The sequence below is a fragment of the Penicillium waksmanii genome, assembly GCF_028829765.1.
Source record: "Penicillium waksmanii strain IBT 27052 chromosome Unknown utg000010l:1.0-3698451.0:1.0-3701458.0, whole genome shotgun sequence".
In the NCBI taxonomy this organism is placed as follows: Eukaryota; Fungi; Ascomycota; class Eurotiomycetes; order Eurotiales; family Aspergillaceae; genus Penicillium; species Penicillium waksmanii.
Window position 1 is genome coordinate 1,279,005 of NW_026643256.1, and position 12,245 is coordinate 1,291,249.

The 12,245-nt window shown below is 49.9% G+C and overlaps 4 protein-coding genes across 4 annotated transcripts; 1 reads left to right on the top strand and 3 right to left on the bottom strand.

The window, feature by feature from the left end:
- Positions 1–262: 262 nt before the first annotated feature.
- N7481_012450 (GLTP domain-containing protein) lies at positions 263–1,126 on the bottom strand (the record flags this gene model as incomplete). The annotated part of the gene is made up of 4 exons (XM_057271669.1): positions 263–611; positions 704–750; positions 884–942; positions 1,003–1,126. The coding sequence occupies 4 exons, from the start codon at positions 1,124–1,126 to the stop codon at positions 263–265; spliced, it is 579 nt and encodes a 192-aa protein (XP_057115857.1).
- A 441-nt stretch (positions 1,127–1,567) lies between these two features.
- On the top strand, positions 1,568–5,077 carry N7481_012451 (sporulation-specific 71 family protein; the record flags this gene model as incomplete). Its single annotated transcript, XM_057271670.1, has 3 exons — positions 1,568–1,684; positions 1,754–4,468; positions 4,523–5,077. 3 exons carry the CDS (start codon positions 1,568–1,570, stop codon positions 5,075–5,077), a joined length of 3,387 nt encoding a protein of 1,128 aa, XP_057115858.1.
- Positions 5,078–5,346: 269 nt separating this feature from the next.
- N7481_012452 (putative mitochondrial inner membrane protease subunit Imp2) lies at positions 5,347–6,304 on the bottom strand (the record flags this gene model as incomplete). The annotated part of the gene is made up of 2 exons (XM_057271671.1): positions 5,347–5,713; positions 5,829–6,304. The coding sequence occupies 2 exons, from the start codon at positions 6,302–6,304 to the stop codon at positions 5,347–5,349; spliced, it is 843 nt and encodes a 280-aa protein (XP_057115859.1).
- A 781-nt stretch (positions 6,305–7,085) lies between these two features.
- On the bottom strand, positions 7,086–7,872 carry N7481_012453 (macro domain-containing protein; the record flags this gene model as incomplete). Its single annotated transcript, XM_057271672.1, has 2 exons — positions 7,086–7,164; positions 7,217–7,872. 2 exons carry the CDS (start codon positions 7,870–7,872, stop codon positions 7,086–7,088), a joined length of 735 nt encoding a protein of 244 aa, XP_057115860.1.
- Between the last annotated feature and the right edge of the window lie 4,373 nt (positions 7,873–12,245).

Below are 12,245 nucleotides of genomic sequence, written 5' to 3' on the forward strand. Positions count from 1 at the left end.
GAGAAACGCATGTACTCGTAGCTGTAGCACGCTTGCGGAATTAAGCTTGATCCCGTGATGCTTAGCTTTTTTAGTGCCCAACTGTACATGTTGACTACCACTTCTCCTCCTACGAATACACAAAAGAAACTGGCTGTATTCCTTTCTCGAAAAGAAAAGTTCGGTTTTCAGGTTTCGTTGATGGGAACCACCCGCGGAGAAAGAATCGATATGTACATTGTATAGTTTGCATCGCTGATACTTTCAATGGCTAACAGACAGATCATTTGCATTTGGTGAGGTCGTCAAAGCTGTTCAGAATGGTCACAACACTCTTCAGAGCTGCAATCTCGGGAGCCAAGGGACTGTTAAGCTGGTCCTTGACACCCTTGAGCTGCTCCGCGCTGAACTGCTCTTGCTCGGCACTGAGCTCGTAGGGAGTGACACCGATCTTGGCATAGAAGTCCTTGCGGTATGGTACGGAGTTCATGGCGAAGCCAAATGCCTTCTTGGCGAGGAAGTTGTGGTGGGGTTTAAGGACGTCATTGTAGGCAGATGTGAAGGATGTGTTGAGCTCCTCGGTGGGGTCATCGAGGTTGCGGCGGATGGCGGTGGCGGTGAGGTCAAGAGCACTATTAAGGCACTATATCAGCAAACCATTCTGAGGGAAATTGGATTGGTTTGGGGGTAGAGGGTAGAGGTGCAATGAAAGCGACGATCTTACAGCTTGAGCCAGAAAAGACCTTGGGCGGCCTTCTTGGACTTGTCGTTCTTGACAAGGTCTTGCAGGTCTGGGACTCGGCAGGAGCCTCGTTGAAGCGCTTCTCTACTTTCTGTTCCAATTGTCAACATTTGGCCCAACAATATCCAATTGACGGAGACATGGGCGGGGAGGGGGACATACGGCGATGTTGTTGGTCATGTCATCCTTGACACTGTTCAATGCAATGCCGCCAATGCGCTCTGCAGGATCAAACGGATTAGGTCTCACGATAGGCATGCAAGGAAGAGGAGGGTACCTACCAAACAGGGTGACCAGGGATTTGGCAGCTCGGATGAACTCCTCTGTGTTGATGTTGCCGCTGGCATCGACAGTGACATTCTCAAAGGACTGGCCCTTGATAGATTCAAGCCAAGAGGTAGACATGGTGATTGTGTGTATAGGAATAGAAATTGGAATTGGAGATAACCTGGGGTGAAGAGTACTGGAGTCGGAGTGCCTGAGGTCCTGAATCTAAATGGAAACAACAGCTGTACCGCTGTCACTCACCGCTGCCACGCAAGCCACTGAGGGGCAACCCTGAGGGCAAATGGTGCAAACAGAGCAAACACGGTGTCGATCATGCCATATCCCACGTGACCTTATCGTCTGTTTTCAGGAGGGTTGTACTGTTTGCACTGTTTGGCTCTCCCCAACATGACATCATCTTTGGCCTGTTGCATCACGATCTTCGATCGATCGCCTTATGCTTTTTTTCTCCCCCAAAGTGGTGCCTGAATGATCTTCCCCCCGCATCTTCTTTCTCTTTCTTGATGTCCCACCCCCTTGTTCAATGCTCATTCTCCGGGTGGGCAATCCTCCTGCGCTATGAGCAGTTCCGACCAAGCCAGCGGCTCGGCACGGGCAGAAGCAGAAGCTCCCCACAGTCCTCCCCATGAGGGCTACCAGGGCCTGCCAATAGGGTCCTACACGGATCAGAAACTGGTGGGTTAAACCTGGCAAACCACGCAACCGGTATCCACTTAGAACTAATAATTCCCTCGTTATCAACAGCGCCATGCCTCCGCTCATCACTTGCATATGACAAGCCGCCGTTTCTTCATCGGTCCGATTCCAGAGGGTTGGATCCATGGTCACCGCAAATCTTGGTACAAATCGAGGCTCCGTTTCAAGAACTATACCTCACAGGCCCTGTCCTTTTCGGTCGACCCAATTGCATCTCATTATACCCAAAGAAACTTGGGAAGTGATCATCCGCCGGGTCAAGCGGAGCCCTCGTCGGCTCCTGCCGAGGTGGGGGAGGAGGAGGTTGCTCTTACTTTCACTCACACCAATATTGACCCCACGGACGAGGACGAAAGCGAGGACCAACTGCAGGAGCCGGATGAGGAACCGTCAGGAGAACTTCGCACCTTGACTCATCCCGAGCCAGAGTCGGGAGAAATAACCAACACAGACAATGACAATGACATTACATCCGAAGATCAGGAGCAAGATGAAGACCAAGAGCAAGGTGAAGACCAGGAGCAAGATGAAGAAGACTCGGATGAGACACCACGGCCAAACGCCAGGTCGACTGCTAGTACATCACATGGGGTTTATGACAGTGGAGACGCTTCAACGTCTTTCGTTACGGCCAGGGAAGACGCCTCTAGCTTCGCAAACTCAAATGCGTCTACGTCGACTATCCATGCAGCTGGCTTGCAACCTAGCCAGCGACCGGTATCATCGGATGCACAAAACTTGAGCGTTGCCGGTCCGAGTCAGCAGAGTCCAATTGTATCGACCGCTTCTGCGGTAGCCAGTGAGGCAGACTCAACAACACACCTGCTAAAAGCTAGGCCCAAGCCCCAGAAAAGACTCAAAAGTGACCGTTCTGGACTGTCCCGTTTCACACTGGAGCGTCAAGAGCCCCAGAATGAAGACGACGCACTACACGAAGACGTCCCTCAAAATGGATATATGCCGCGACGATTTACCCGAAAAATGGCCAAATATAACATCAACGACAATGTTATAGACAAGCAAGAAAGATTACGATCTCGAATTTCTAAGACAGGAGGGACAATTGTTGCGAATCGGCCCCGTCGTCGCAGAGTACAAGATGGCGAAATCATCAAAGCCGAGAGAATGCTAGTTCTCGTAGAAGAAACGCCAAAAGAAAAACTACCAAGCGATTACACGGAGAACGACAGCCTTCGAATGGAAACACGGACCTTGGATAAATGGCGCGAGTTCTTGGTAGTCTGCAGAAAGGGCTCCGCTGAACATGCGCCATTTTCACTGCAGATGTATCGAACCCGCGTCATCCCTGATATGTCAAAGCCGAACAGCAAGACGGCCCCTTACTATGAGGTGCGGTTGAACCATAAAAACACCAGCGTCAACCTTTACTCTACCTTGGACAAGACTATCGTGGTCTGGTATCCCCGGAAGCGTGGAACTAAGATATACATTATACGCCCCAAATCGACAGCACATGCTGCAGAGTGGTATACCTTCATTCGGCAGGTTCTTGGCTGGCGACATCCAACAAAACTTCCCATCAATGTCCCCGATCTAGGGGTATCCCTGGTCTTCAAAAACCCTTTCGAACAATTGGAGGCTCGAATAGGGGCGAAAAATGATGATAGCAGACATACCACTATCCTCAGCCGATCTGCGGGTGATGAGCGGTTTGCCGCAACATCCATTATTCGAGGTTGCATGGAAATGCTCGAGGGTCGTCCGGAATGGGCCGAGGTGCTGCATGCTTGGTCAAAGACAGAGAAAATGGGACTTGCTTGGAAGCGATATGATCGTTTGGAATGGATCTTCGGTGTTAATGAAGAAAACATGTATGGATCAATTGCAATGCAGTCTTCCCATGACCTTGAGCTACGCCCACGATACCATTATTCGACGGCAATTAAGCAGTCGGGGGAGAAGGAGCAAGAGCCACCGCCAATTGAGGGGTTCTTGATTCGACTTACATCGCAGAAGGGAATGCACCAAAGGATGAACAAGATGTTCTTCAAGAGATTGTATTTTTTCACTCAGGATCATTACTTGTTATTCTGCAGGCCAGCAAAGGCATTTCCTCCAACGCCACCAAAGTTCGCTCCAATTTGTATGGACGAGGAGTCAGGTATTCCAACTTCTCGCCAAATCTTGAACGAGATGCCGATGTCTTGGGATATCGACCCATACCCTATCGATGATGACGAAATCTCTTGGCTCACCAGCGGAAATAACGAGTATGTTCAACGACATGACGAGGAAGCCTACGCCCAGCAACAGAGAAATATCCACAATATGAGTCAGGCTGATGGATATATTGATTTATGTCAAGTGACAGGTGTGCGCATTGTCCAGCGTGGCAGCAGTCCTGCTGATCCAAATATTGGAGAAGGGCCGGCCGTGGATTTCCAACCTGAACCCACTGATTCTCGACAAGAAGATGGTGCGACCAGGGAGTTTGACGATGACAAAACATTTGAAATGACTCTAGAAAATGGCCTGGTTATCCGCTTGCAGGCCTACGATGCTTTTACTCGCGACGAATGGATTAAGCGACTTGACAATTTGGTCAAATACTGGAGGATGCGCCACGCCGACGACGCAGCCGAGCTTCAGGCTGTGCGGCACCGGAATCTCAAGCTTTTGGAGATCGACGAAGAAATGGAATCAGTTATAGGTCAATTTGCAAAGAAATGGGAGGTAAAAAAGGCCGAGGCATCGCCACATTTGCACAACATGTGTGCTTTATCTGGTTGTCGAACAATCAAGGTTTGTGTCTCCATGAACTCATTGCTCTTGAATGACAACTAATTTTTAAATTAGATGTCCGGACAACTTTATCGCAAGCCTCGCCGTCATACAACTTTTACGAAGTGCCATGTTCTCCTCACTGCGGGCAAGCTGCTCGTCTTCCGCAGTACGCTGCGTAAAGGGAATGGTGTCGTGGTTCCGCATATCCACCAAGAGCACGAAACAACGATCGATCTGAATGACTGCTACATCTATTCTGGACTTGTCACGGAGAATGATCTGCTGTATGCCAACCAAACTTTCGATAGTAATAACCCAGGCCTGCACGCGCTGCCACGTGCATATCTTTCATCGGACGTCTTTACCAGCCGAGATGAGGACACCGCAATCACTTTTGTTCTCTGGCAACCCACCAAGAAAAGCCTATTTCGAGCCCAGGAAACAGGCGCCCAGGGCAAAGCCAAGCGCTCTTTGAGACATGTGACAACCCTGGGAAAACACGGTCGGACGATCGTTTTCAAGGCACGTAGTCGTGTCGAGAAAGATCAATGGGTTCTGAGCATTTCGTCTGAGATCGATCGACTACAGGAAGAGAAGCCGGAAGATATCCGGATTGTCTCTCAATAACCTTGGAACCTCTTTTGCATTTTTATTTTCTTCCTTACTTTCGTTTTGTTTATACCACTTTTCCCCAGCAGGAACACGCATAGCATTTCGGGTCTTTGGTTTTGATATCCAGTCACGCTTTTGAGATTATACATATATGACTAGTACAGCACGATCATAAAAATACAATGATATCCCACAAAATAGCTCCATATATGTACACGGCGCCCAGCGCCATCACAGAGAATATGCAACGCGTAATCGTGCCTCTATACCTCCGCGCCAATCAATTAATCCAAGCTTTGATTCTCCATATTCACAGCCTCCTTCATGACTCTGTCCCGGGTAGCCTGCCTATAATTCTTTCCATCCGAGGCACCATTGTCCAGCTTTCCATCTTCCCAATCCGCCCAATTTAACCACCTCATACGCGGGCCCAGGATCGCAAACACCCGACCGGTAAGAAGACTGATACTGACTGGTCCGTAGGTATTACTATCCAGCGTTCGCTCTGGATCTGATGCATCCCCCTCCAGCCAGACATGATTGAACGGAACGATTTGAGACTCTTTTAGACAAGGTTTGCGGGTCATAACACGGTCACCAGGAAGACCGACGACACGTTTTATAGCGATGTGTGAGGAATTGGCGGGAGACCTGTCGGTATAATCAAGTTAGCAAATGTTTCCTGTTTAAATTTCCTCGGCTTGGAGGTATTGAGAATCCCAAAAGCCAAAAGGAACCAAGTCTTTCTGGCAGACATGATACATACCGGAATGTAACCACCATCCCCCTCTCTAACCGTCTTGTTCTCTCCCACGGCCAAACTCGCGACGGCATCATGCTGACCAGCACCATATCACTTTTCGTGTGGTTTTCGTGATAATCTTCGTTGAGGTAGGGTGTCATTGACGGTCCCCGAACCCACATCACCTGCATAATGTGTTCCGAGAAGAACAGGCTGATCGGCACCAGGGGCGCCAGGATCCGGAGCCCGCGACATGTGCGCTGGACTGGTCTGGGGAGCGCGGCATAGCGTTGTCGGAGATGGGAGAAGAAGGTACTGAAGGGTCGTTTCGGGGTGAGCTTCGGGCCCTCGATGTTTGGCTCTGGCGTTGATTGTGCGCTGGGCGTCTGGTGCTGGCCTTGTACTGTCCCGCCGGAGACGGGCTTCTTCTTTTGCGCGAGGTTTTTGGCGGCGTTTGGGGATAGGATGCGGAAGTTGGGTTGGTTGGGTGGTTTGGCCATTTTGAGCTGGTGACGGGGCGAGGAGGGGGGTGGGTTCGTGTCTGAGGTAGGGAGGATAATTAGATGTGATTTCGGTGAGATCAAGAGCTTGTCATCATGGCTTTCTGAGGAATGCGTGCTATAGCGATGTTTCGCAAGATTTGGTTGTTGGTGAGGTTGCGGGCGGAATTCATGAGCTCCGGTGTTTGCACTGTTTGTCTTGCTTGGGCATTGAGTCAATAGTTATATTACTTTTGCTAGTACTAACTCGAAGGATTTTGATTCTATTCTAATAAATAAATTTGAAATTGGTGGCATCGACAATGTGATAGCTTGCGAACTACTACTACTCATACTAGTGCTACAGCCTGAGGAATAATTAGTACGCAGGTGCCCAGGTCGAAACTTGAACTATATAGTGACTGGAGCAGAACCAAAAGATTGATAGATGTGGAGGGAAAAGTCCTCAGAGCAATATCTAGCACTAAATACCTATAAACTAACACTACTACTAGTATAAAGCTCCCGTTTTGACTTATTCACGTTCAACTTTTCTAGTTCAGATCGAAGGCAGAAGTAGAAATGAAAATCAAACATATTGAACATTGTTCCATCTTGCAATCCACTTGGAAAACGCGGCAAACACCCTAACACCCTGCATTTCTCCAGTACGCCACCGTGACAAGAACCACAATAAAAGATCCCAAAGGAAAGCCCTCCAAGATACCAGAAACAATACCAGTCCGATATTCATAAGCGTGCAAAGAAAGCCATTGAGTCGTCTACCAATCGACCAGAGCCGTTAAATGCCGTTCGTAACACCCGGGCCGGCACTTTGATCAGCGATGCGAAGATCTTCAGGAGTCGGAGGGAGGAATTGTCTAAAAGAGGGTCAGCATGTTGTACACACGATAAAAGACAGAGAGTACGAACGTGAACATCTGCGCATACACATTCATATCCCGAGGCTCGAAGTTGCAGAAGATAACCTTGTGCAGGGCATTGGGTACTCCAGCATGTGTTTCCAAGAATTGACGGACCTCCTGTGTTACAGCACGCGCCGCAAGATCGATGGGGTAGCCGTATACCCCAGTGCTGATGGCCGGGAAAGCAATGGTCTTCAGGCCATGCTGCATCGCGAGTTCCATGCTGGTTCGATAGCACGATCGGAGCAAAGTCTCGGGCTGACTGGAATCCTGACGCTGACGCTGGGATCTGTCCCAGTAAATTGGCCCGACAGTGTGTATGACATTTTTACAGGGTAGCTCGTATGCTTTGGTGATTTTCGCATCGCCTGTATCACATCCGTCGAGCTCGGAGCACTCTTCCACGAGTTGCGGCCCTGCGGCCCGGTGAATTGCTCCGTCGACACCTCCGCCGCCAAGGAGGGAGTTGTTAGCTGCGTTGACGATGCAATCGATGTCTAATTTAGTGATATCGTTGAGAATCAGTGCGATGCTGTCATTTAGATGTTGTGACGCAGGGAAAGCCGAGTCGATTGACTCGGCTGGAAGCAGTTTCTTGGTGCGGTAGAGCTGTGCCACTGTTGGAATACTAGCAAGATCTATCAAGCGAGAGCGAGCGGCCATGATGGGCTCTTTGACAGCAAGCAGAGGTTTGAGGGTAGCCTTGCCTCGATGATATCAGATGTATGGTTGATGCCTCGGGCGCCGCATTTCTGCCTCAGGCCGGAGTTTTCTTATCGCGGATGAAGTAATCACCACGTGACATTTTGTGCCCGCAGGAGAAGGCGACGAGGCGACGAGGCAGAAAAAAAGGCAACGATGCAGGAAACCATTTTGAGTTTGGATATACTTCAACGGAGCAATTTAAGTCTCAGAGAAATGAAATGACGATGTCCACGACTTCACGTCATGTTTGAGACCAAGACAGTGCTGCAGGGGGTAGACCAGGTGAATCCAGACTAACCAATGATCATGGCTTTGAAATTGTACAAATTATACCCATCGACCCCATTGACCACCTGTTTGGGACTAATGGGTCTTCACGGCATCATTTGATGTATCAGAACGCGCCTTTGGAGTCAACAGAATCAGGATTCCAAATAGCTGTTTTAGGGGCCGCATGCCTAAGTTTAGAGTGGACACTGGTCAAACGTCGCATCTAGACCTACCTGCATTGCATATCTCGCGAGACTTCCGACCTTGACCAACGCACCAGTCAGATTACCCAGTTTGGCGCTATACCTACACCCGATCCAGTTTTCAAGAAAAGCCTAAAGCTTACTCCGTCGAGAGGTCGCATCGTGCCATTCGTGCAGAAGAGGCAACAAGAGGGTCTACAAGTATGTACTCCGTAATCTACGTACGGTCCATGCCGGAGAGATGCTCCAGCCTCCTGGCTCCTGGACTTCTGAGGCTTGGCTCTTCACTACGACGTCGCCCCCGCGATCATGGCGACCCAGATTGAGATGTCATATTGGGAATGAACTCGATCGCACGGCACTCCATACGGAAACGTGCATTGCATATGCGCTCTGCACGCGACCCGAAGGGAAACACCTCGTCTTCATCGGAGTTCCTCGACGGTCTCCTCCATCGACTCCGCCCGATCAAGCAAAGCCGGCCAATAGGCCTTTGCTTCAGAAGTACGAGGGGCCTTCCATTGGATCTTGTGCCGCCCATCAGCCCCGTCAGTAAGCATCGGGATTTGGTGGCACACCCTTTGCCCCCCTCTTTCTTCGATGTACTCATGGATGATCCTAAGTACGGAGTACAGTAGTGGTATTCTCACGGACAGAATCAGGGACTCCGGCTGAAGATGGGTAGAGGCGGTTTTTGCTTTCGCTAGGGGGGCTTTGTTAAGGTCTGACCAGCAAGCACCTCGGTGACACATGAATTCAGACATACCCCCGGCGTGAATGTAATATGCTAATCGCCACCTTCCTCTTCTTTCGCTGTTGGGGAAGCAAGTAGGGAGGGAAGGGGGATCTGTCCCTTAGCCTGAGTTCGGCTTGGAAGCTGTGCATAATGGGTAATCATCGACGGTGGAGGTGGACTCATCGAAACGGCCAAAAGTACGGAATGCCAGTGCTGTGGGAAGCGAGCTTTGTCCGCGCTGCCCCCCGGGAGGAGTCGTGGAAAAATACACTGGGAAAGGCCCTCCTGTGCTCCGTGCTGGTTCAATTGATGGCGTGTACTTTTGTATTGATGTTCGTAGTACGGAGTACTATTCGTAAATCGGAGTAATGGATGATACATCTTTCGACCACCTATGATAGCCCTGGGACAAGTCCGAATAGGAAATGGTAACGGCGCCCACAGCTCGGATCTTGCCTCTTTTCGTACCTTTCGATACCAGTTGATTGGGAAGGGGAAGGGGAAGCACAAGGGCAAGGGGCAAGGGGAGGAGAGGGGGTATGGGGCTTTTCACCATTGAAAGGCTCCACATTCTCCATCTTTCCGCTGTCGCTTCCTTTTTCTCAAGCACCTAAAATTAATCACGATGCGTTCTTCTTCCATTCGGATCCTCTCAATCTCTCTCGCCCTTGTTCGGGAATCTGATCACGGGGATCATTGTACCAACAAGCAGGACTTGGTTTGGTTTCCGCACTCTTGTGGAGCCCGGGTTCGCCCCTCTTCTCCGGTGGCTGGTAGGGGTGGTTGGATCCCCTGTAGTTTTTGGGGGTAGAGTGGAGCCAGGTCCTGGTCAACCGTTAAGCTGTCATGAAGGAACTGACAGTTCCGAGTACCGTGGATCAGCGGGGCCCAGCCCATGTGCTCCTATAATCGCGGTGGTTGATTTGATTGCAAGGTTGCCGATCCTTCGGCTGTTGTGCTTTCGTCGATCGCACGGATCTGTCTCATTTCGCGGACTTCACTAGCTTGAAAGGTCTCCTTCCTGTTGAAGCGAGCGACACTGGCGTCGCCACTTGGTAGGACATGCGAGACCAAGCCTGAGAGGTGTCCGCCTTAGCTAGAGCGTTTCTTTTGCCCTGTCAGGGTTCCCCCCCAAGGTGTTTCATGATTGGAGAGAATTTAGGCCTGTAAAACCAATTGGAAAGCGGGATCTCTGCCCCTTGTTCCTTGATGGATTTCTTTTTTCCCCTCTGACGGGGTCTGGTTGGCTTCCTCCCTCGTGGAGTCAACGCTCATGCATGGAACCGGATGAAAAATGAGGAAACTAACATGAAGTGGGGAACGGCTTGTCACCCGTGGCTATTGGTAGTGTTTGTGCTACCATTTTTAGCCCTTCGAACAGGTTTACCGCAAGAAAAGACCACCTATAATTTTTTTTTCCAACCCGTTGATTGGCGAAATGACTGGAATTTTCTCACCTGCCTCCTCAATGCGGAGACAACAATCATTTGTCCGGTGACAAATACCCCACCCCCTTGGTTTGAAATTGTGGCATTTCCGAGGTGCAGGTAACTCAGCTGTCACGAAAACTCAGTTTTGGGCTTGGAGCGAACGACAGGGCATGAAGGCGGTCTAGACTGGTTGCTAATGCAGAGGCCGATGCACGGGCGGCTGTCACACAAGCAAATGGGAACTTGCACCTGCAGCTTGCATATAGGCATTCTTAACATCATGGCAGGAAGAGAGAGATGGAAAGAAGGTTCTGCAAAGTTAAGACATAAGCCTGGCTTGAGCTTCTTGATGTGTCGCTTCTCAGTTATCGATCTGTTTGATCCATACCCCGGACCGCCATCCCCTAGTTCGAGTGGTCATCGGGGGTTACAAAAGCCGCGGATTTGGAATACATCCTGGTTTAGCAGCCCATTTTTAAAAATCAGGGCAAAGCAAAGAATTGCTGGGCTTTAATCTGCATCTTGATTGGCTGTAGAAATTCATACTGGTACCATTATGCAGTGATACCTTATTTATTTGCATAGCTATGTACTATGTGCCTCGCCGATTCAATTCCAACGCATCCCTTCCCCACATGTTAATGTACACTATAATCGCAAGAGTCATTCGATCCTGCAGTCTGTCAGGAACAACCCGTCATCTGAATCATTCCTTGCCGCCCCTGGAAGCGGAGGTACGCACTGGTACTACGCGTTGAAAAGTTAGCACACCACAAATATCACATTGTTGTGTCGATCACACGGAATCCCTCCCTGCTCGGTTTAAACCTATCATGCATGAACACGCGCAAGGTCGCATTAGATGTCCTCCCAAAAAAGCAATTAAACAACAAGGCTCATCGGAGACACTTCCGATGCAGGAGAACCTAACGGGATATCCAGAATCCAAGGAGATTCTATCCATCCATCTGCTCGGTGATGACTCGGCCGGGACGGCATATAGCAAGAGAGTGACTGACGGCGATCCCTTCCGCCTGTCATATTCGGGATTTGAAGCTTGGGGCTGGCCTAGATTGCGCACTAGGGATAGATGAGACAGAAACAACCTCCCTCTTTAGGCCAGACCGATAGACTTTCTAGCAACAGTCGAGAGCTCACCTTCAATCAGTCTTTGTGGTCATTTTTAGCCTTGTCTTCCGTTTGATCGATTTGGGTAGAGCCCCGGGTGTTCTAGTTCGAGGCTCGAGCGAGATAGATCGGTGTCTGTGAGCCACAAGGCTCGTCTTTTGATCCTTTCGGGATTGGCGCCGCCCTTCTGCTCGTGTTGTACTTATGTACATACTACTAGTACATATGTAAGTATGGGACTTTGCCCTGGTAAGTACTTGGTATCGGAATAAGGGTTTCACGCCGTTTTGGCCATGTCACGCCTTGCGTTTTACCAAAAGCCCAACTAGACAGATACGTACTTCGTACATAGCTTATCGTAGATCCCGAAATCAAGTTCAGCAATATGCCCGACACCAAAGAAGGACGTGCATAGAAATGCGAATGGAGTATTCATTCGCAATGCCTCGCCACCGCTATACCGAATCCACTCCGACTCCATTTAGACACGGCATACTAGTGCCAGGACTTTGGAGGATTTGCCGTCGCTACCGGTGTGTTTTCTGTTTCGGCACAGACCAAGAT